General features: G+C 42.7%; 1 protein-coding gene across 2 annotated transcripts in view; it reads right to left on the bottom strand.

The window, feature by feature from the left end:
• The window catches only part of LOC127649480 (uncharacterized), a 44,884-nt gene extending 21,975 nt beyond the window's left edge, over window positions 1-22,909 (bottom strand). For both annotated transcript variants that reach the window (XM_052134584.1, XM_052134586.1), the window contains exon 1: window positions 22,594-22,909. In XM_052134584.1, the coding sequence (XP_051990544.1) occupies window positions 22,594-22,812 (219 nt within the window). In that variant the 5' untranslated portion in view covers window positions 22,813-22,909. The remainder of the gene's footprint in view (window positions 1-22,593) is intronic.
• Between the last annotated feature and the right edge of the window lie 1,716 nt (window positions 22,910-24,625).

The following is a 24,625-nucleotide window of genomic DNA, read 5'->3' as shown; positions in this document are numbered from 1 at the left end:
GAACTGTTTTGTCCATTTAAACATTAAAACAATGTCTTGTTTACACCTGGTATTTACATCCATTTTAGGCAATCCATTTGAAACGTAATGATGCTAAATACAAGTGTAAACGTGTTCCAAAACTTTTTGAGATTCGTACATTTCCACCACATTTGGAGGTAGTTCAAAACACTTTGGACATCATTGTGTTTGTAGAATATGTGAAGGACCGCCTACTCACTTGTCAGTCAACCATTGAAATACATCAAGAGTTTTTGGAAAGTGTATACACATTTTCAAATATCAAATTTACAGTACAGTATAATGCAGTAATACAGTATAGATGCAAAAGACTTTACAAAACTTCTTAAGTGTGCCTGATATCATCATGGAGAGACACAGGTAAGAAGCACCAACTTGGTTTCATAGTATACCTAAATGTTTTGTTAAATTATTTTTACGTTGCTCATTGTACATATTGTGGCAGTTTTCTGGTGAAATAAACACGAGAGGCACTAAAACAACAATGACTTTCATTTACTTTCACACCAATCACGAGTTAAACGGCAGATTATCCGTTCATAAACACTTAAGGCCAAAACACACTCTGCGCAAGAACGTGAACACAGATGCAAGCACTTAGCAAGGATTATCTACAAGCGGTGTGATGGAACATGCTTAATGCAGTGGTTCTCAACCCTGTTTCTGGGGGCCCACCAACTCCGCACATTTTGTATATCTCCCTTTTGTGCCTCACCCAATTCAGGTCTCAGCCAGCTCTTTTGGCTCGCAAACGGCTCTTTAAAAAAATATGTTTAGCATTTTTTCAAATCAAACAGTTTGCGATAGTTTGACTATAATTGGTGTTAAAACAATTCTAATTAAATTATTAAATGAAATCATACTCTACCTTAACCACAATTTATTTTAACATGCATTGGTTTGTTATTGTTATGAATGAGGCAGCGAAGGCAGACGAGGAGAGCGGATCTAAAATGCAGCTAAACTTTATTAAGAAAACAAACACAAAGGAAAACCCTCAATGGGGAAAATAAACATAAAACAGGGAACATAGGCAAGGACAGCAAACCAGGCTAAACAACATTCAAAGAACGACGAGGAGTGAACAAAATGCAGGGCTTAAATACACAGGGAGTGATAATACAAATGAGACACAGGTGAAAACAATGAACAAAATGGCAGTGATGACAGCAGGTGGATTGTGGGAAATGTAGTTCATAAACAATAGATTAGTGAGACACAGGGCAGACAACAGGGGAATGAAGAGAAAACTAAGGAAAGCAAAGGTGACAAAAAAGGCAAACAAGGGCAACAGTGAAACAAGACAAGGAATTCCTAACATAGCCCCCCCCTCAAGGATCGGATTCCAGACGATCAACATAAAACAAAACAAAAAATGTCCATAGACTTGGGGGGGAGCTTGTGGTGGGCAGACAGGCAGTCCAGGGGGCAACGAAGGGTAGACAGGAAGTCCAAGGGGGCACAAAGGACAGGCAGGAAGTCCAAGGGGGCACAGAAGGCAGGCAGGGGGCACAAAGGGCAGGCAGGAAGTCCAAGGGGGCACAAAGGGCAGGCAGGAAGTCCAAGGGGGCACAGAGGGCAGGCAGGAAGTCCAAGGGGGCACAAAGGGCAAGGACAAGTTCAGGTGGTCAGGGAGCTGGCCACCGGGCAAGGACAGGTTTGGGGAACCTGGGAGGAGGCCACTGGACAGGGACTGGGTCAGGGGGCCTGGGCAGAGGCCACAGGACAGGGACCGGGTCAGGAGGCCTGGGAGGAGGCCACAGGACTGGAACAGGGTCAGGTGGCCTGGGAAGCGGCCACAGGACAGGGACTGGGTCAGGAGGCCTGGGAGGAGGCCACAGGACGGGAACAGGGTCAGAAGGTCTGGGAGGAGGCCACAGGTCAGGGACAGGGTCAGGACCCCTGGGAGGAGGCCCTAAAGGCGGTGACCTGGAAGGCTCTGGCAGCGGAGCCGTAGGAGGCTCTGGAGGCGGAGCCGCAGGAGGCTCGGGAGGCGGAGCCGTAGGAGGCTCGGGAGGCTCTGAGGGCGGAGCCGTAGGAGGCTCTGGAGGCGGAGCCATAGGAGGCTCAGCTGAGGGAGGCTCTGGAGGCGGAGCTGAGGGAGGCTCTGGAGGCCTCAGGGGGCGGAGCCGTGGGAGGCTCAGGAGGCAGAGCCGAGGGAAGAGGAACCATGGAAAGCTAGGGAGGCTCAGCTGAGGGAGGCTCTGGAGGCGGAGCTGAGGGAGGCTCTGGAGGCTCAGAGGCCTCAGGGGGCGGAGCCGTGGGAGGCTCAGGAGGCAGAGCCGAGGGAGGAGGAACCATGGAAAGCTCGGGAGGCTCAGGGGGCAGAGCCGTGGGAGGCTCAGGAGGCAGAGCAGAGGGAGGCTCGAGAGGCGGAGCCCTGGGAGGCTCGAGAGGAGGAGCCCTGGCAGACTCGAGAGACTTGAGAGATGGAGCCCTGGGAGGCGGAGCCGTAGGAGGCTCTGGAGGTGGAGCCGTAGGAGGCTCGGGGAGAAGGGCCGTGGAAGACTCGAGAGGCTCTGGAGGCGGAGTCCTGGGAGGCTCGAGAGGCTTGAGAGGCGGAGCCCTGGGAGGCTTGAGAGGTGAAGCTCTGGAAAGCTCGGGAGGCTCGGAAGGCGGAGCTCTGGAAAGCTCAGGAGGTGGAGCTCTGGAAAGCTCAGGAGGCGGAGCTCTGGAAAGCTTGGGAGGCGGAGCTCTGGAAAGCTCGGGAGGCGGAGCTCTGGAAAGCTCGGGAGGCTCGAAAGGCGGAGCTCTAGGAAGCTCGGAAGGTGGAGCTCTGGAAGGCTCGGAGGGCGGAGCTCTGGAAAGCTCAGGAAGCTCGGAAGGCAGAGCTCTGGAAAGCTCGGAAGGAGGAGCCCTGGGAGGCTCGAGGGGTGCTGGCTCTTGGACGGTCATGGCTACTGGTGCTGGCTCTTGGACAGTCATGGCTACTGGCTCTGGGACGGACAAGACCACAGGTGCTGGCTCAGGGACGGTCGAGGCTACAGGCGCTGGCTCAGGGACAGTCGAGGCTACAGGCGCTGGCTCACTGATGTCGGAGGCTACAGGCGCTGGCTGACTGACGTCGGAGGCTACAGGTGCTGGCTGACTGACGTCGGAGGCTACAGGCGCTGGCTGGCTGACGTCGGAGGCTACAGGCGCTGGCTCGCTGACGTCGGAGGCTACAGGCGCTGGCTCGCTGATGTCGGAGGCTACAGGCGCTGGCTCGCTGACGTCGGAGGCTACAGGCGCTGGCTCGCTGACGTCGGAGGCTACAGGCGCTGGCTCGCTGACGTCGGAGGCTACAGGCGCTGGCTCGCTGACGTCGGAGGCTACAGGCGCTGGCTCAGGGACGACCAAGGCGTCAGGCACTGGCTCACTAACTTCTGAGGCGACAGGTTCTGGCTGGATGACCGTGGTATGCACTGGCTTGGGTTCGCTGACCGTGGCTGACGAGGGCTCTGGCTCGCAGACCGGGGCAGGCGAGGGTTCTGGCTCGCCGACCGTAGCTGACGAGGGCTCTGGCTCGCAGACCGGGGCAGGCGAGGGCTCTGGCTTGCCGGCCGTGGCAGGCGAGGGCTCTGGCTCGCCGGCCGTGGCAGGCGAGGGCTCTGGCTCGCCGGCCGTGGCAGGCGAGGGCTCTGGCTCGCCGGCCGTGGCAGGCGAGGGCTCTGGCTCGCCGGCCGTGGCAGGCGAGGGCTCTGGCTCGCCGGCCGTGGCAGGCGTGGGCTCTGGCTCGCCGGCCTTGGCAGGCGTGGGCTCTGGCTCGCTGGCCGTGGCAGGCGTGGGCACAGGCTCGCAGGCCGTGGAAGGTATGGACTAACGAGCAGAAGCTTCTGCCCTCCTCCTCCTCCTTCGGGCTGACGAGGTTGAGCGCGCTGGCGCTAGAGCGGGCGAAGTTGAGCACGCTGGTTCAGGAACAGAGGAAGCTGGGCACACCGGCTCTGGAGCGGACCAAGCTGGCAGCGTGGAGGTGTTGATTCCCGTGGAGAGCACACCCGGGATCGAGAGAGGAGGTTCGCCAGCTGCGAAAGTCGACAAAATCAGATCGACGTACTCTCGCCAGGTGTAACCCTCGATTCCGGGCGACTCTTGCCACCGGCGCGTAGGCAGGCCGGCTCGGTAAGTCGCTTTCAGCGCTTCCTCTCTCCATCCGCCAATGATGGTCGCGGCGACAAAAAAGTAGGTGTATTCGCGGATCGACAGATCCGCTTGGGTCAGCTCATTGAAGAAAGCCGCTAGATCCATTGTGGGTCGTTCGTTCTGTTATGAATGAGGCAGCGAAGGCAGACGAGGAGAGCGGATCTAAAATGCAGCTAAACTTTATTAAGAAAACAAACACAAAGGAAAACCCTCAATGGGGAAATAAACATAAAACAGGGAACATAGGCAAGGACAGCAAACCAGGCCAAACAACATTCAACGAACGACGAGGAGTGAACAAAAAGCAGGGCTTAAATACACAGGGAGTGATAATACAAATGAGACACAGGTGAAAACAATGAACAAAATGGCAGTGATGACGGCAGGTGGATTGTGGGAAATGTAGTTCATAAACAATAGATTAGTGAGACACAGGGCAGACAACAGGGGAATGAAGAGAAAACTAAGGAAAGCAAAGGTGACAAAAAAGGCAAACAAGGGCAACAGTGAAACAAGACAAGGAATTCCTAACAGTTATTAAAAAGAATCCTATTAAACATTTGCATTTAAAGTATAACTTTAAAATCTAACCATCCAAAACAAATACAATCTGAACAGCATAATATAATATTGAACCATATGAAAGAAAAATAAATAACAATTTGCAAAACTGCACCATCCCACTAATTTAAATAATAGTAAAAAAGGAAGATACTATTTCACATATGCATTTAAAGTATAACATTTTAATGTATATTAACAAAGTGCATATAAATGTAATATTCAAAATGAATAACATAATACGTTGGCTCCACCTTCCCTCAAGCATCTTTGGTTCATTGGTTGACAATGTGTGTCTGATTGAATGGAACAACAGGTGAGGCTGTTAGTCTGAGCAGATATTCAAATGTGTGTGCGCTTGAGCATTTAGGCCTATATTATTTTATTTCTTTTTTTGTGTTCTGAATTAGTTAATTCTATTAATCTAAATCTTTTGATTATTCATTTCATTTTTTGTTTTAAATGTTTATAAATAGATTCGGCTCTTCTGATATGCGAGCCAGCTCCCAAAGTTCACCCATAAGAGCCGGCTATTCCAAACATATTTAAATGCAAATACAGAGGACACAGTTTGTGGATTGATGAATTTTCCATATAACAAGTGCAACTGCAATCATGTGATCAGCAGGTCTTGCTTGTCCCACGTGATTTAATTGTCATCCGAACACACAAGTTTTATCAAAGAGGAACCATGAAAATATACTTTTACTTTTTTTCATTTCACTTTTACATTTGCTTTTATGACACTATTGTCTGGGTTTAAGTTTATGGTAGAGCAGTAGGTTTTCTTGATTTAAAACTCAATATAGCATTACATCTTTGGGAGAACAATTAACTTGCTTTTAGCACCACGCAGCAAACATTTAAGAACTTCTGCAGTATGTGTCACAGTGTGAACCCTTTTGTCATCTTTCTGTATCCAAACACTTTTATTCTGAAATGTTCCGGGACTCTTAGTTTGAAATTTATTTTTGTCTTCCTCATCAAGCCTGTGTTCCTGATTTCATCCCTCATTGTTTCCAGCTGTCTCTTGTGTAGTCATTAGTCTTCATGTGTGTATTTATAGCCCTCGTGTTTCCCATAGTCTTCGTCGATTCTTGTCTGTCCGCCCGTCCGCCCGCCCGCCCGCCCGCCCAATGTTTTTAAAAAACAATTTATTTTTACTTTTGCTCAAGTGTTTTCATCTTCATTACATCTTCTTCTTCTTCTGAGTAAATAAATACTGTGTTTGGATTCACTCCTCTCGCCTCGTCCTTCCAAACAGCATGACAGAAGAACCTGCCTTACATAATGAATCCAGCAGATTTGTTTCTTTAGTAGAAGCAAGGTGGATTTACCCATTAGAGAATACTCACTTCGTTTCTGCGCCATTGCTAATCTCACAGATTTTGCAGACCCCATCTCAAATCTATTTATTGGATTGGACTACATTATTTATTGCAATACGGAGCTGCCTTAGATGGGGAATCTCACATGGAGGGAATATGTGAGGGCAGCACTGGAGATGCATGCCCCTTCATGGCAAGATAAAGCTTCTTCACTCCCTGCTCCTCTTGCCAGAGACCGTTCCCCTGACGCTGCCTGGCACGGTCAACAAACCAATGGCCATGCCTGTTACGGTCAACGAGCCAGTGCCCACGCCTTCCACAGTCAACGAGCCAACGTTCACGCCTGCCACGGTCAACGAGCCAACACCCACGCCTGCCACGGTCAACAAGCTAGTTCCTGAAGCTGTTCATCCCAGAGCCAGCGTTTGAAGCCTTGTCCATCCCAGAGCTAGCGTTTGAAGTCTCGTCAATCCCAGAGCTAGCGTTTGAAGCCTCGTCCGTCCCAGAGCTTGTGTTGCAGGCCTCGTCTGTCCCAGAGCCAGTGTTTCAAGCCTCATCCATGCCAGAGCTAGCATTGCAAGTCTTGTCCATCGTAGAACCAGATTTCATGCCTGCTCCAGCCCTAGAGGAATTTTCTTCTGAGTTAATAAATACTGCATTTGAATCCATGCCTTGTCCTTCCAAACAGCGTGACAACATTTAAGGAGCAACATAATATAATTTTGTCAGCACAGTCACATAATTTTCATGAAATCAGGATCAGAAGCTCACTGAGGTGATAAAACTCACTCTCATTGAGCATTTTATTAAGCATTTATTAACCTGTACACCTACTTATTCATGAGACTACCTAATCCGCCAGTCATGTGGCAGCAGTGCAATGCATAAAATCATGCAGATACGGGACAGGAGCTTCATTTAATGTCCACATCAACCAACCGAATGTGGAAAAATATGTGATCTTAGCTATTTCAACCATGGCATGTTTGTTGGTGCCAGACGGGCTGGTTTGAGTATTTCTGTAACCGCTGATCTCCTGGGATTTCAACGCACGACAGTCTCTAGAGTTTACACAGAAAGGGCAAAAAATAAAAACATCCATTGAGTGACAGTTCTGTGGATGGAAATGCCTTGTTGATGAGAGAGGTAAACGATGAATAGCCAGACTGGTTCAAGTTGACAGAAAGGCTAAGGTAACTCAGATAACTACTTAATTGTTGTTAGCTGAATATCATCTCAAAATGCACAAAACGTTGAACATTGAGGCAGATGGGCTACAACAGCAGAAGACAATGCTGGGAACTTATAAGGACCATAGTGTTGCTAATGAAGTGCTCCATGACTGTTAGTCTTAAGCAGTTAATACAGGTCCACCACTAAAATAACGGAGAATCCTGCTTCAAATATCAAGTTTTCTTAGATTAAAATGAAAGTATAACTGGGATAAATAGTACATTATATTGTTTTGTGCTTTCTTTTTTTTTTTTTTTACTTTTTTGCACTTTACTATCATACATTAATACACTGATGTGTTGAGTGATGTATACAGTCTTGATATCAAAGACCATTGCTCCCCTCAAAATCTGAACACAACTGGACACCAGAGATTCGAATTGCTACCAAAAGTAAATGTGTCTCACCTATCCACTTGTCACCTAAGGCCACAAGATCACCTAAGACGGATCATAATACCAGGTGTAAACAGGACCTGTGTCAGTGTATTCAGCTTGTTACTCCAACATGATCTCCAAGTCTGTCATCTCCAAGACAGCCTGCCTCTTTTGAACACTTCCTCATAGTCCTTGTGGTTACAGGCAACTGTCAGACGATTGTCTTGTATGTTGGGATGGCATGTAACAAATTGTGGTCCAATTTCCCAGGGGTGATTCCCTTTTGACAGTGCCATATAACAAGTGCTGTTCTCTCCAGTAGTGCAACCACAAACTTGTTTAAATTTGTGAGGATGGAGAGTACAACATTATTATAATGATGGATGCATCTGGGTGATATGTGTCTGCATAGGGCAAAGGACACACAGACAATGCAATAGCATGTGGAAACTCATTGACCAAGCCATACAGCTATAGTCCCACAGTTTTGCTCATGCAAAAACACACTGCCATGCTGGTAGGGTGCTCTGTATGGTTGGTTCTTCATGGTCCGAAGAGATGCTAGGTATTTACTACGGTTTTAGTGAGTTGCTATGTGATTGATAAGGTGTTCTTAGTGGTTGCTAGGTAGTTGCTTATTGGCCCAATTAAAAAGCACCCACCCCCAAGTCTCTATGATATTCTAGTCCCTATGTCGGTCGTTCCTTCAAAGTAAGTCTATAGAATCTTTTTGTCCATTTTATCATACATCAGGAAGAAATTTGTTTTTGGCATGACCAATAGTAAAAGCGATGCTCGCTTTATCTCTAATTGTTAGTATTGATCGATGAGCATTCCTATCAGTAATGCTGGTTACAGCAGATGTCCCTTCAGCTAAGAGTAGATTGCAATTGATTTTTAGTATTATTCAGTAAAGCTAGAGATTTCCACATGGTCTCTGGCAATGTCACATCAACAGATAGTGTACTAAAGGCTGCCAGTGTTTGGTACCTGTGTTTGTCCAGTCTAAATAGATCTACTGAACAGCAAAGCTGTACATCTGGGACATTGACAAACAAATATGTTCGAAATGATGGACAAGAGACACCTTTTTAAATTTATTTTAAAGCAATAGTTCATCCAAACATGATCATTCTATCATAATTTACTCACTCTCATGCCGTCTCAAATTTGTATTACTTTTTTTCTTCCGCAGAACACAAACCAAGATTGCTTTGAAGGATATATGCATTTTTACATACAATGAATGTCAATGGGGTAAAAAATGTTCAAGCTCCATAAAGGTAATACATATGACTTGAGTGGTGTTTTCTGAAGTGATAAGACTGGTTTTGGGAGAGAAACAGACCAAACTTTAACTCCTTTCCCACTTTAGATCTTGATGTCTTTAGTCTCCATGGCATGCTGATGAGAGACTCATTCACACACTTTCTTGATGCATGCATTTTAATGTATTTTTTAATAAAATTATATAGATTTAAAAAAAATATTGTTATGTTATTTACCCATTTACATGCAGAATCTCATCAGCCAATTAACAAGGACAATTGCATCTATGTGAACTTCTGCAGTTAATCCAGGTTGGACTTCAAAGACATTGGTCATTAATCTTACAGTTCAAACAAAATCAATGTTTAAACACTGACCCTTAACACTTAGTTAGTTCATTAATTTTAAACCATGACTTTAACTATACATAAGTAATATTTACATTATATTCATGATGTTTGCCAGAGGGGAACTGGCCCACACAGTGAGTCTGGTTTCTCCCAAAGTTATTTTTCTCCATTAATCAACATCTATCCCCATTAAAAAGAGTGTTACAAGTGGCATCCGAACATTTTATCATGTATCTCTGTCCTTGAATCTGTGGATGTGTCTGTACATATGTACAGTGTGTTTGAGGCAGCTGGTGTCGGCAAAGCTGCAAGCCTCGTGTCGGCAATGTACGATGCTACCAACTGCTGATTTGCATGCTTGTGGGCCAGGCTACACAGCACAAGCTGACATTTTTTGATTCAGACATGAACGATTCTGCCAGACACATTAGACTCATCCAGACACGTAAGAAGATTAATTCGGACACCAGCAATTCAGCCAGACATGTGAGATTCATTCAGATACCAGATAAGATTAATTCGGACGAAAGCGATTCATCAAGACGCGTGAAGAGATTCACTAGGAGAATGAAGGATTCACTCATAAAAAGTTCAACCTTGGACATCACCCTAAATTCAACTTGCCAACAATGCAGCTTGCAGTCCAACTGGCATTATCTGGCTGAATATTGGATTTCAAGGAGAGCACTTTTGCCACAGTTTGTCATTATTCCTGATCTTTCTTCAGCACCCATCTTGGGGATGGATTTCATGTTAAGATCATTCATATTCCATCCAGGACTGTGACTCTCGGTGAATCATCTCCCTTCCATGTGAGTTAGGGGTTGAGTGGATAGAGGAGCCACAGGTTGGAAACTTAATGTTTCTGGATGTCCAGCCATTTACTTTGTATGAGAAAGTCTAACAAGGAGAATAAAGCACAAATATAGACCTTCTTGAAGACTTTGGATGCTTGTTTGATGGTCAACTGGGCCACAGCTCATTAGCAGAGCATGCAATCAATATTGGCGATGCTAAGCCTATCAACCTCCCGCCCTACTGTATTTCCCCAGCCAAGAAACAAAACATAGAAGACCAGATTCAAAAGATACTGGAGGAGAATGTTATTGAACCATCTTCAGGACCATGGGCTGCCCCAGTCGTGATCGTTAAAAAGCCTTGTGGTGAACCCAGGTTTTGTGTCGACTACAGGGGATTAAATCAAATTTCATATCACATTTACATTTCAAAGGGTCATGAACACTTTCCTCACTGGCCTAATCTATAAATGCTGCTCGGTGTACTTAAATGACATTGTCATCACCTTGCAGACCTTAGAACAACACCTAGAAGTCCTGTCAAGGATGGAGTCAGCAGGTCTATCTCTGTACCTGAGCAAGTGTCAGTTCTGTTTAAGTGAGCTCATATTCCTTGGCTATCATGTCACACCAGAGGGTATATCACCAGACCCAGCGAAAGTGAATGCAGTCAAAACACCAAAAGACGTAAAACAAGTCAGAGGAGTCCGTGGCCTCACAGGCTATTACCGACGTTTCATTCTTCAAATTATGCCCGCAAACAGAACCACTTTTTGCTCTCACCAGGAAAGAGATTCAGTTCAACTGGGATGAGAGTTGTCAAACTTCCATGATTCCTTGAAAGAGTGCCTCATGTCTTGAGCTTCCCAGACTTCAACCGCATAATCTTCATTCATACAGATATCTGCAACTTAGGTCTTGGGGTGGCCTGCAAAAAGATTACATGGGACGAAATGTTGTAGCTTTTGCAAGCAGAGCTTTACACAAGGCTGAGAATCCTTACTCGACACCTGAAAAGAAAGATTAGGAGTGATTTGGGCTCTGGAGTATTTCATACCTTACATAGAAGGCCTTCATGTGACAGTCTATACACACCACCGCAGCCTGAGATGGATGATGAACTGCGCAAACCCCTCTTGACGACTAGCGAGATGGTCATTACACCTACAGGACTTTGATTTCAGTATTGTCCATAAGCCAGGTGTTAAATACAAAGTCCTGGATGCTCTGTCCTGCAGCCCATTTTAAAATGATGATAACCTCATTCACATCCTACCAGACTATGCCATCATAGGAGTAATAGATCTCTGTAACCTCTCCTCAGCCATGACAACAGACAGAGCACAGTTGAGACAACTGCAGAGTAATGACCCAGTGGTCAGTGATCTTCTCCATGACCTTGAGAGTAATGAAAAGGGAGGTGAAAAGTACTTCATTCAAGATGATCTGCTTTATTTCAAAGACCCTTAAGATGAATATAGAATAGGAATATAGAGGATTGGATTTTGTAGGCCCTCTGCCTCTTACACAAAATGGAAATGAGTATATACTTGTCTATGTCGACTATTTCTCAAAATGGGTCAAAGTAAATGCAGTAAGAACAGGGACAGCACAGGTAGCAGCAAACACATTCCTCAGTGAGGTCTTTGTCCACCACGGCGCACCAGCTTACCTGATATTGGATCGAGGCATGCCATTTGTGATCAACCTCTTTGAACATGTGGTTGCTGCCCTTGGTGCAGAGCACAGGCTGATGATGGGGTACCGTGCACAAACAAATGCAACAGAGAGAGTGAACCGTACCTTGAAAACATTGAATATGTTGGAAAGAAGCATACTTCATGGGACAGATACATACCCCAGATCTGTTTTGCTCTTCGTAATGCACCTCTTGACAGCACAGGGCTATTTCTGTCAATTATGTTATATGGACGTGGATTAGAAACCCTACTTGATTTAATCACACAACCAAGTGTTGATGGAATGGATGACCCCAATGTGCCTTACCCAGAAGGCTTGAGAGCTTCCTTGCACGATGCTCATGATCATGATATAGCAGCTCTGGACACCAGCCATAAGCATAGAAAACACTTCTATTATCTGAAGCACCATACAGTTTCTTATACTGTGGATGACTTGGTCAGCGTGAAAACTCACCCTAAATCAGATGCCCTAGCAAAATATACAGCTAAGCTCACTCCGATATACTCATACCATGTTACAAATAAGCTGTCTGATGTTAATTACAGACTCTCCAAAGACATTGGTGAAGATGCTGGCATGATTCATGCAGTAATTCTACAGCCATTTCACACATGGGATACAGCCTTGTCCAAGAGAATTTTCCATGATGATGACGATGAGCCACTATCACTGAATCAAAATATCAGTTTTCAAACCGACACAGGAGAATCTGCAAATGCTGACCCTAGTGTTAGTGAAGACTTCTCACATTAACTCTCAAATGAAAACTTACCTGAACATTCACATGAAATGACACCTGATGGTACTGATGTTGTTGCAGACTCTGAGTGCTGTGACATAATACCTGACACTGATACTCATGAAACAATCTCTTCTGACTCTGTCCAGGGTAATGACCATTACGCACTTAGACCAAGATGGGTCCCTCAAATTTCCCTCAAACTTGTGACTGGATGGTCAATATGTGGGCTAAACCCTACCATATACAAAAGATTGACTTGAAATGAAGACAAATGATACAGGAATGTTGGTGTTAAATGTAGATGTTTATTGACAAATATTTGCATCATACATTCAATATGTTTTGTTAAACTATTGTACACTGTACGGACATGTATGCCTTTAGTTTGTGCAATATTTATTCCTCTACCATAGTAGCTTTTCAACTGTAATATGTATGAATGGTTGTTTAGTGTAGGCCTGTTCCTTGGTTGTGTACAGCTGAGGTCAGCCTTTATTTAGCAGAGGGAAATCTGTAACGGGTAGAATTTGGTACTGCCCGCAGCACACTCTTTACTGTGTTCTTTCTGTTGAGCGCTCAGTCTACATAGTGTTCGGCATGAGAGTTTTTCATATTTCTGTTGTTCTTTTTAACTATTTTTGTTTGTTCTGTAACACTGACAGTGGAGTGTTTGATAACTGCAACTCCATGTGTGACTGATGGTGATCTGCAAATAAATGCCTCTTGTGGAATACAAGCCACATTGTGCGTTTCTGTCTATCTCTGCTGCAACTAATTGGGTGAGCAATTCCCATTAAAAAGTGCATTACAAGTTGGTGCCTTTCATTTTGTATCACAAACATTCAGCCTCTTGAATTTCAAGCATAACATTTACTTAAAAGCATATTCAAGAGTAAACAGAACATGATGTGTCAAGATGCTTTCTTTCTTGACAAATAATACTACACAAGAATATGCAAAATAGCTGAAAAGCTAAACATGTCCAGTTTAGGAGGGTTTTGGGGGTTTGGAATCTTAAAGGGGCCATGACACAAGGAATCAAATTTTCCTTTATCTTTTAACATATAAGAGTTCAGTCAAGAGCAGAGAGCCAATCATAACAGTTGGCATTTACTGCCAAGTCTTGAAAGAGAAGCAGCACCAAAACAGAGTGTTTCTGACAGAATGAGGGTGGGAAATTATCACAAATATGATTACAAATATATGACTGTTTTTTGTGCAAAAAAAAAACCTTTAATGGTATTCTATGTGAACCAAAAGGAACATATACAAATTATTTTAAAAAGCATGGCATGACCCCTTTAAGCAAAAGTGATGAAAGCTACTTACATTTGTTAAATGGGAACCTGTTGGGTCATGCAATTTATTGAGAGCTATTTGGTTGAACAAATCTGTTTCTGATTCTTCTATCCATATTACTGGTTATAATTTATTTTGTAGTGATCGTTAAAGTAAGGGCGGTGGTTTTGCCATTTACATTAATACCAGGTTTAATTGCAGAGTAACTAAATCTATCTCCCGTCCTAAAATATTTGAGTTTTTGTCTATTGATATTTCTTTCTCTGCCACATCACTCCTTACTGTCATTGCCTGCTATAAGCCTCCCTCTGCTGCTAATGAGGCCTTACATTTTCTGGCTGATGAATTAGTTGAATTACGGGATCGGGTGCTTATGGGAGATCTGAACTGGGACAGGCTCTCTGCTAATTCTGACTGCCTGAAAAATATCTGCAATGAGCTAAATCTTACCCAGCTTGTTTCCTCCCCTACCCGATTTAATAGAAAATGCTCAGATAAGTCAACCTTGATAGATCTAATACTCACAAACACTCCACAGAAATATACAGGTATAGGGGTATTCTCTAACGATAACAGTGACCATTGCACCATAGCATGTGTTAGGGACACCAAGCTCCCTAAATTCAAGCCTCGCATCCTCATTAAAAGAAATTTTAAAAGGTTTGTAGAACAAGCCTTTTTACATGAATTAAAAATCTGTGATTTTTCTAGAATTAGTCTTATACTGGATATAAAGGTGGCATGGAACTATTTTCATTCACTATTTCTCTCGATTACTGATAAACATGCCCCCTTAACATGCTATAGAATTAAAGGGCGTGATAACCCTTGGTTTTCCAATGAACTGTCTTCTCTGATTCATGAGAGAAATGCAGCCTGGGTCTTAGCAAAGACCTCAAATCTCCAATCTGACTGGACTAATTATAGGTATCTTAGGAACAAGTGCACTTACCTTATAAGAAAGTGCAAATCTGACTTCTACCTTAAATCAATGTCCTTAAACCTAAATAATCCATCTAAATTTTAGAAGATTATTAAATCCCTTGAAATACCTCCCAGTGACTCTGCTCTTCCTAAGCATATAGTTAAAGACACTCAACAGATCTCAAACAAGAATGATATTGTTAATGCTTTCAATGACCATTTCATTAAGGCAGGGGACATATTTGAACAATCATACCCTGAAGAAGTCCCACACAGGCATTTTTCCTCACCTATCCAACATAACTCACCTGCTTCTCTTGTCAGCGGGGGATTCAACTTTAAACCCATTCCCTCTTCTGCAGTGCTTAAGGCTCTTAAGGAAATTGACACTAGGAAATCAGCCGGTCCCGATGGCCTAGACCCAGCTTTACTGAAACTATCAGCACATATTATAGTGGAACCTATTACATACATTTTTAATTTGTCCCTGTCTTCAAATTAATTACCAGATGTTTGGAAATCAGCCCATATGCTGCCCCTGTTGAAAGGGGGGACTCCTCCGTTCTCGATAATTACCGCCCAATTTCTAAACTGTCTGTACTTGCAAAGGTCCTAGAGTCTTTAGTAAACACCCAACTTAAGGGCTTTTTGGAAAATTATAACATACTTTGCCTGGCACAATCAGGCTTTAGGGCCAAGCATAGCACCATTACTGCAGCCACTAAAGTGTTTGATGACATCATCTGTGACCTTGACAATAAGATGAGCTGTGCTGCCCTGTTCATCGACTTGTCAAAGGCTTTTGATACAGTTGATCACTGTATTCTGCTTAAGAGGCTCCGAGACATTGGCTTGGGCACTAAGGCAGTTGATTGGTTTAGAAATTATCTTGCCAATAGAACTCAAACTGTAGTTATCGATGGGCATAGTTCTGCCCCACTGGGCGAGGTGTCCCTCAAGGGTCAATTGGTCTGGTCCTATTTACCATTTACATAAACACCATTGCCTCTGTAGCAGATAATGGCAAAATACACCTCTATGCAGACGACACAGTACTATATTGTTCCGTACCTACCCTAGCTCAAGCTTGTCATTCATTACAGCGATCTTTTAATTTATTACAGGCCATCTTCATTGATCTTAGATTGGTTTAAAACGCTGGTAAAACTAAGGTGATGCAGTTCACAAAGTCTCGTACAGTACCCGCATCAACCGCCCTAGCCATTTCCACACTGGATGGGAAGTGTGTTGAAAATGTTTCATCTTATAAATATCTTGGTCTGTGGATTGATGAAAAGCTAACTTTTAAAGTTCATATTGATAAATTAGTGAGAAAGCTGAGAGTAAAGCTTGGTTTTTATTTTAGAAATAAATCCTGTTTTACTCTCCAAGCTAGGAGGAAATTGATCAGTGCCACTTTCTTACCAGTCTTACATTTACATTTATGCATTTGGCAGACGCTTTTATCCAAAGCAACTTACAGAGCCCTTATTATTACAGGGACAATCCCCCCGGAGCAACCTGGAGTTAAGTGCCTTGCTCAAGGACACAATGGTGGTGGATGTGGGGATTGAACCAGCATCCTTCTGATTACCAGATTACCAGTTATGTGCTTAGACCACTACACCACCACTCCTAAATACAGGAGTCTTGGACTATGGGGTTGTTATTTATATGCATGCTGCCTCTACAACGCTGCATACACTAGACACAGTCTAGTGCATTACGGTTTATTACTAATGCCAAGTCACGCACTCATCATTGTCGTCTTTATGAGGCGACTGGTTTTAGCTCTTTAGGTCTCCGTAGATGGTTTCACTGGTATATTTTTATTTATAAAGTCATTAATGGTAACTTACCCAGTTATCTTACTAGTTTGTTGACCTGGAATCAGTCCATTTACAATCTCCGCTCCGTTAAAATTCTGGCTCTAAATATCCCACATATAACAACTGAATTTGGTAAGACTGCTTTTAGTTATGCTGCTCCTTGGTGTTGGAATTTGCTCCAAAAAGTATTGAAGCTTTCTGTTTTTATCCCACTTGAACATTTTAAACAGTTACTTAAATGTTCCAAATTTGAACAATGCACATGTTTTCCATGACTCCTTTATGTCATTCTTAAATTGTTTTATATGTACTGTAAATCTGTTTTGTTTGTTACTGTGATTCAGTGAAATTTGTGCAATTGTTGCCCCAGGGCTCCCTTGTAAAAAAGATTTGAATATCTCAATGGGACATCACCTGGTAAAATAAATACAAATTACCAAAACATGCTTGTGAAATCTAACAAAAAATTCACTGCAGTTTAGGGATATAAAAAATACTGTATACATTTGTTTGTTAACCGAGAGTGTCAAACTATTGATTTCTTAGCTACTAAAAAGAAAATTTTGTTTTCAAGAGTAACACCACAAGTTCATGTAAAAGGCAGTAAACATGACCTGTAGATTTTAAAGATTTATTGGGTCACTGAATGTACTTGACAGTCAATCAATCATGTGATGCAATTGTTATTGTGTGTGACATGGACTGTTTGGTGAGTTCAGCTGGCAGCAGGTCAAATACTGATATTTTTCTATGAAATGTACTTCATCATGTCCCCTATCTTCTATCCTCCTGAGAAATAAAAGTCTAATTTCGAAAGAGAAAGAAAGCCCCTTACTTGAATTTCTATTCTTAACAGCTCAAGACAAACAGCAAACAGAGACAGACTGAATGTTTACTCTGTCACGAAATTTAAATTACACTTTAAAATGTACAGATTCATAGATGTCAGATTTAGTGCATGAAACAGCATGAAGACAAAAAAAAAAAGGGGGGGGCAATTCATATAGCTTTTCAAGTTTATCACCTGTTCTTTCTGTTTGACAGCTGTGACAAATCTAACACAATGACAGGTGGCACAAACAATGCATGCATCACAATGACAAACGATAACGGAAAAACTACTGTGTTTTTAAGATACTGTACACAGACTTCTTGCAGCCATTGCAAGAAAAAAAAAGAAAAACTCTCTCTCCCTGTGGAGTTTTAAGGTGATTATAAAGTGTTTCCTAACTAGATAACCTTTTATCACCCAAGGGTTGATTTTTTCTTATATGAATGTCACATTAAAACCATGTCTTTATTCATTTTTTACACCTTTTACAACAATGCCTTTTACTGTATGAAAACATTTGTTACCCTTTTCCCAGACCCAGACTTTGAATCTTCAAATATGTAAATTCACTATAAAAGTATAATTTGTTACATTTGCATTTATTAATTTGTTAATTTAAAATATGGTTATATAAACAAAGAGTGAAAATAGCACAAACCATTATAATATTTATTGTGTGAAAATAATGTAGATATGTATTATTGTACTTGGTTACAAAGGAGAGAAAAAGGCCATATTTGTTAACATTATTTAATGCGTTATGAACCACAAATTTACAATGGACAATAATATACATTATTTTTTTACAGCATATTATTCCTGGTTAACGATAATTTATCAAAATACCATTGTTCATTGTTCGTTCATTTTGTATTAACTAATGCTTACATATAAGATTATATTCATATTGTTAAAATTAACATTGTGGAGCGGAGGGGGGCGGGGCTGGGTCGGAATATCGCGCGCCCGGTCCCCAATCGGCCTGATGAGGCGCGCGAGGGATAAAGGCGGCCGGTGACGATGGTTCGAGAGAGAAAGAGTTACGGGCATGTCCGTCATGTGTGTGTTTGTGTCTTCTTTTAAGTTTATCATTAAACAATTATTTATGTTGACACGCCGGTTCTCGCCTCCTCCTTGCCCATCCTTTAACTGTGTTACAAACATTAATCAATAATAATAAATATACAAGTATAATTTCCACCACAGATTGCTATCAAACAGAAAACATAATTTGAAATGTGGTGGAACTTTTTTTAGTTCAGAAAAATAACAAAAATGACAGAATTCCACTATGATGCATGTACAGTACATCCACTGTTGGGAATTATTAGAAGCTAAATTAAATAAACATGTGAGAGTATGAAAAGTGTATTTGATAAAAGTCCACAGAAAATTCCCCATAGTTGAAGAATCTCCCATTTTAGTGTAATCTTTTTTTCCAATTCAACTTGGTTGCTTGTTGGGTTCATTGGTCCATAAAGACTTTCCTGAATCATATTTGTGATCCTTAAAATGTTTCATGTTGGAGTAAAACATTAGCCCACTGGGAAAATTGGAAGCACCTGGACAATAGACCCACAAAGAGTGTGTAATTAGCAGTGGGTTTCAAAAACCAGTGCTTCTGTCACCAGCTTTCGAGGTCAATTTGGAAGATACTTGTAATATTGCCAGTTAAGACGTGTAAACTGTCTCTTAAAATTTGCTAGCACCTTGAACAATTTCTAATGGGCTCCTAAAGTTATTTCAGAGAACAACTGATGTTTAACCATTAGTGTTTTTTCCTAGGGCAAGCATTACTCTTACACATACGGTAGGATAGATATTAATCTTTGACATGTAACTTTGTCCCATTTCTGCAAGTGACTTTAACGACATTGTAAATGCTGAGTAGCTGATGAGATAGTCTGTTGGCCTGGATGGTGGGGATATAATCCTCCATACTCCAAAAGTAAAGGCTGAACCACTCAGTAACAGGGCATAGTCTTTGTACTGCACTAGAGTACAAGTTCATTAAGGTCCATTATAATGTCCTTGAGGGAAACCTCTCATAATTCCACCACAAAGTCCTCATGGGGACGATTCACCTAGCGGAGACTCATGAGTGCTCTGTATATACTCTGTAAATTTGAGTAGCTGACAAGACTCGAAGTGGCAAAGTGAAGGCGGCCGGGGACTCAGCAGCGAAGTCAAGGTGGCCGGGGACTTGGACGGCAAAGTCAAGGTGGCAGGGGAATTGGGTGGCAAAGTCAAGGCGGCCAGAGACTCAGGTGACGGCCCGCAACTATGAAGGCGAGGTCAGGATGATGGATGAATCTGACATGGCGGCCAGAATGGCGGACAACTCTGACGTGGCGGCCAGGATGGCAGACGACTCTGACATGGCAGCCAGGACCGAGGACGACTCTGACGTGGCGATCGGGACGGCGGACGACTCTGACGTGGCGGTCGGGACGGCGGACGACTCTGACGTGGCGGTCGGAACGGCGGACGACTCTGACGTGGCGGTCGGGACGGCGGACGACTCTGACGTGGCGGTCGGGACGGCGGACGACTCTGACGTGGCGGTCGGGACGGCGGACGACTCTGACGTGGCGGTCGGGACGGCGGACGACTCTGACGTGGCGATCGGGACGGCGGACGACTCTGACGTGGCGGACAGGATGGTGGGGATATAATCCTATGTAGGAGTGCAGAGGTTCCCATTCGCTACTCCAACTTTAAAGGCTGAACCACTCAGTAACAGTACATAGTCTATGCACTGCACCAGAATCCAAGGAATTCTGCCTTAGTTTACACCCGCATGAAAAAAGTCCTTGAGGGAAACTCTCCAAAATCCACCCCAGTAACAGAGTGCACCGAAGTCCACCACAAAGTCCTCAAGGGGACGAATCCCCTGGCGACAATACATGAGCACTACTGCTGTGTTCATAATAGGATGAGGATCCTGTAACATTAAGCAGCTGAGAAGACTCGAAGATTAGGTAAAGTGTGAACCCAAGTGCAGTTTTATTTACAGTCATATCAAAATCAAAACAAAGGCAAAAACTAAACAAAAAACTAGACTGGATGATACTAAAGACAAACTTGACAAGACTCCAGCATTACAGGAACAAGGAACAAAGGTAAATGTGAGGGCTTAAATACACAAGGACTAACAAGGTTAACAACACACAGCTGGGGAACAATCAAGAGTAAACAGGAACAGGAAACAGTTACAAGACAAGAACCCAATACTGAACTTCAAAATTAAAGTTCAACTTGACTAGTGCGCCTACTGGCAACTAGGGAGAACACATACGTTACAAATACCACCAATCCTGGCTTGTTGAGGAGAGGTGTGCTGTTACCAAGTGATTAAATGTGCGATTTTTGCCTGGTGCAAAAATCCCATAGACTTGCATTATAGGATGGACCCAAGCCAAATCTAGAGGCAAGAATGGAGACTATGTGTTGGGCTCTTTTCACTTGGGTAAGTAACCCCTAGCAATCACCCAGACTTCATTTCAACACCCTGAAAACCATCTAGAATACCCTTGCATCTAAAATGCTTTAAAATTCTTGTAATTAATTGTTTGATGTTCATTTTTATGATGTTTAGGAACTTTGACTAGTGTGGAATTCATGGTGTAATCACAGAGATGTTGACCAAAACTTTAAAAAAATATTTCTATATTTTTTACACAAAACTTTAAGGATGACTCTTAACTTTCTTAGGGGAAAATGTTTCATAGAAATGTCTCCTGGTGACATCAGATCCAAAGACGACCATTTCTTCATGGCAACAGAAACATGTTGCTTGATGGACAGAATGGAAAATGGAAGAATGTCCTTGAGGAGTTGATGATGCAATTTAAATAGTCATTCGTTGCCTGAATCACTCCTTTCTTGTTTAACAATGAGAGCACTTTGTATGGTGAAAATCCTTCTCCTTGCTTGACATTATCACATTACCAGGGAACAATGTAAACACAATTTACATTTACAAAACACAGCATTTTCTCAATGCAGTGCCAGTGCTGTATTTTGCTATTGGGATGTATTCCCTTATGTGTGAACGCAGATGTATTACACAGACACATAATAGAGGCTTGTTCATAAACCACCAAACAACATGCCAAGCAAATGAGGATATGTGATCCCACAAACCTTAATTAAAGTCACATGTGAGGGTGAACACAATGCAAACTCTTAGATCAACCTTAGACATAGCTAAAGTTTTTATTATGTTTTCTGAAGAAAATGTGGGTGGTATTTCCCTGTGCAAATCTTGTGGCCACAATGTGTTGCTATGCTGTTGCTAAGTTGTACTTGTGGTTTTAATTGATGTGCTATGCAGTTGCTTGGGTGTTTCTGGGTTGTTCAAAATAAAAGCCCATCCATAAATTCTTTTTTTTAAACAAAAGTCTTTAGGAATTTTACAAAATGTTTACTTAACAAACACAACTAATAATTTGTTTAGTCATAACACTGTTCCAAATCTTACAGAGGGGCAATCCAGATAAGAAATATCCTCTGTGTGCATGTGTTAATGTGACTTATGGCCTTCAAGGTTGAAGTTGAGTCAGGCATTATACAAAGTCTGGTATTACATTAGTTCCTTTCAGCACTTTGGCTGAAGGAAGCATAAACAGTGTTCTGCAAATGCTTTGTTATAAATCAAATAATCTATTATCTATCAGTTATTTGGGAGACTATTTTTTGGCAATGACCTGGGTTAATGAAACTGCATGCTTATGTCACTGCACTTACACTTCTCTCTGAGTTTTAATAGGTTATAAAAAAAAAAGTAAAACTGGCTAGATTGTGATAAATAAATGTGTCCTTGGATGCCTTGATTTCCATTCTATTTTGTCAGGCTTCGTTTTGTCTGAGAGACACAACACTGTCAAATTCAGTCCTTGCACTGCTGTACATAACTTTGAGTGCACTGTACAATTCTATTTGATTATTGATCAAATCTTGCTTAAACACCATTAGCAGCATACTGTAGGAATTGATATTTATATTAAATATATTTGTAAATTTTTTAACCTATTGTGACCACTATTTAAATAGCCATGCAGTCCGCTGCAGTCTAGCCATTTACAGAACAATGCACCAGTGCCATAAAAACACAAAGCGATTTACGCCAACCTGTTCAATACAAAGAGCTCCACAACAACAGTGTGGTTTAGGGGCTGTAAACTCAGTCTAACCGAGTCTTACCTCTGGGTCGGGGATCTGGGCGGCGGCGTTGAAGATGTGGTGTGAGATCAACACAGCCACTATGCTCATCAGCAACGGGACCAGGTCTGGGGATTGATGCGAAGGCCCCACGGTGGCCATCTTCCCTCTTCTTTTCCAACGTTTCATTCCTCCCCCTTCCTCTTCCTTCTGCCAGGAAAACTGTGTAGCACCACAATAGTCCAGATGATTTATAGTCATTCAGGGAAGAACGGCCACCGCCTCCCCTACATTAACGCTGCTCTGGTCTTCTCTTGTCCTAGCGCTCCCACCGCTTCCACAGAGATACTGCGCTCTCCTCTGCAGAGCCCTATCCAGAGAGCCAGCCTTTCAGCTGAAAGCCATTAATTAATTAATAGCCCCGGTGTTGTTTACAGCCTAGCCTTCCTGGAGCACAGAAAGGTTACAAAATGTGTGGGGGAGGGGACACTCTTGGACTAATGGAGTTGTGTAACACTGTGTATTTTGATGTTTAACAGTTCTAAGTATTCAGGGTCTGATTTTGTTGCTTTTTGAGGGATTATCTTATTATTTACTCACCCTCATGCCATCCAAGATAGGTATGATTTTCTTTTTCTGCTGAACACAAATTAAGATTTTTAGAAGAATACCACAGCTCTGTTGGTGTTTTCAATGCAAGTGAATGGTGGCCTGAAATCTGAAGGGCCAAAAAGTAGATAAAAGCAGCATAAAATTAATCCATATGACTCCAGTGGTTAAATCCATATCTTTAAAAGCGATATATCATATATGATATGTGTGGGTGAGAAACAGATCATTATTTAAGTCATTTTTTACTTGAAATGTCCACATTAACATTCACTTACACATCTGAAAGTCACATGTGGCACATGTTTAGTTATCTGAAAGATAAGATCTGGAGAAATATAGTAAAAAAAGGACTTAAATATTGATCTGTTTCTTACCCTCACCTATCAACTTTTATGCTGCTTTGATCTACTTTTTGGACCTTCAGCCTTAACAGCCTTTTGAATCCGAATATCAACACAAAACAAAGAGGCTTCATGAACAAACAAGCCCCAAATCACTTATAATAAGCAGACATGGCAACACTGCTTGGGCCAATAAGCACAACCTGATCTCACTGGGAATTGGTCAAAAGTGTGGCTGCTGAAATGGGTGTGTGATTACCAAAATTCTAATCACTACCCCCAGTGGCCAAAGCTGGAAGTGCCGTTGAGTTGAAATGTCCACAGGGTGTGGTGACAGATGCGAGTTGATATTTTAGATGTAGATGATGTTTTACAGTCAACTAGAATGCATTTTTTTAACCCCATATAACCATTAGTAGAAAATGTCTTTATTTATTTTTTCCAAGCGAAAATGCAACCACCAAATCGCGCTCACCACGGTTTATGTGAACACAATTCATTCCTGGTTTCCATAAGATGAGAACCTGTGGTAGAGGTCTGTAACCCGACCCGGGCCTGACGGACCAGAGAACCCAATGTGATTTGGGCTGGGTTCAGGTCAGATTTCAAGTAGGACTTCAGGGTTCGGGTCGGGTTTTAATTAATTAAAAATTAACAGGCTTATTGAATTTGTTTCATACATGCGTTCTCACTCACAGACAAGCGCGAACAGACGAGTTAGGGGCCGTTCACACCGAATGTGTTTTGTGTGCATCTGTTCTGTTTTCCCATTGTTTAAACAAATGCTGGACGAATGTCTTTGACATTTGCACTCAGTCTCGCTTTTTCTTCATCGTCTCACGCAGGACCGGCATATTTTAAACACCACATCAAGTTAAAAAGAACTTAAAATGGTCAAAAACGCATATTGAGACATGTGCTTCATGTTTCATTTTTTGGGCTATGTCTAGATAGTTGCAGATAGCACAGTTGACACACAGATTAACAATCTGAATAAATTCAGACCACATAGTGGGGACTGTTGCATTGTTTCATATTATTCCGATTGTTCTGCACCAAGTGAAGTTTCAGCAAATAAATAGTAAGCCAATGCTTTTTTCCCCTTCTGCTCTAGTGTACTA

Source organism: Xyrauchen texanus, chromosome 9, assembly GCF_025860055.1.
Source record: "Xyrauchen texanus isolate HMW12.3.18 chromosome 9, RBS_HiC_50CHRs, whole genome shotgun sequence".
NCBI classification, from domain to species: Eukaryota; Metazoa; Chordata; class Actinopteri; order Cypriniformes; family Catostomidae; genus Xyrauchen; species Xyrauchen texanus.
The sequence above is the reverse complement of the archived record's forward strand: the minus strand, read 5'-3'. Positions and strand labels throughout refer to the sequence as shown.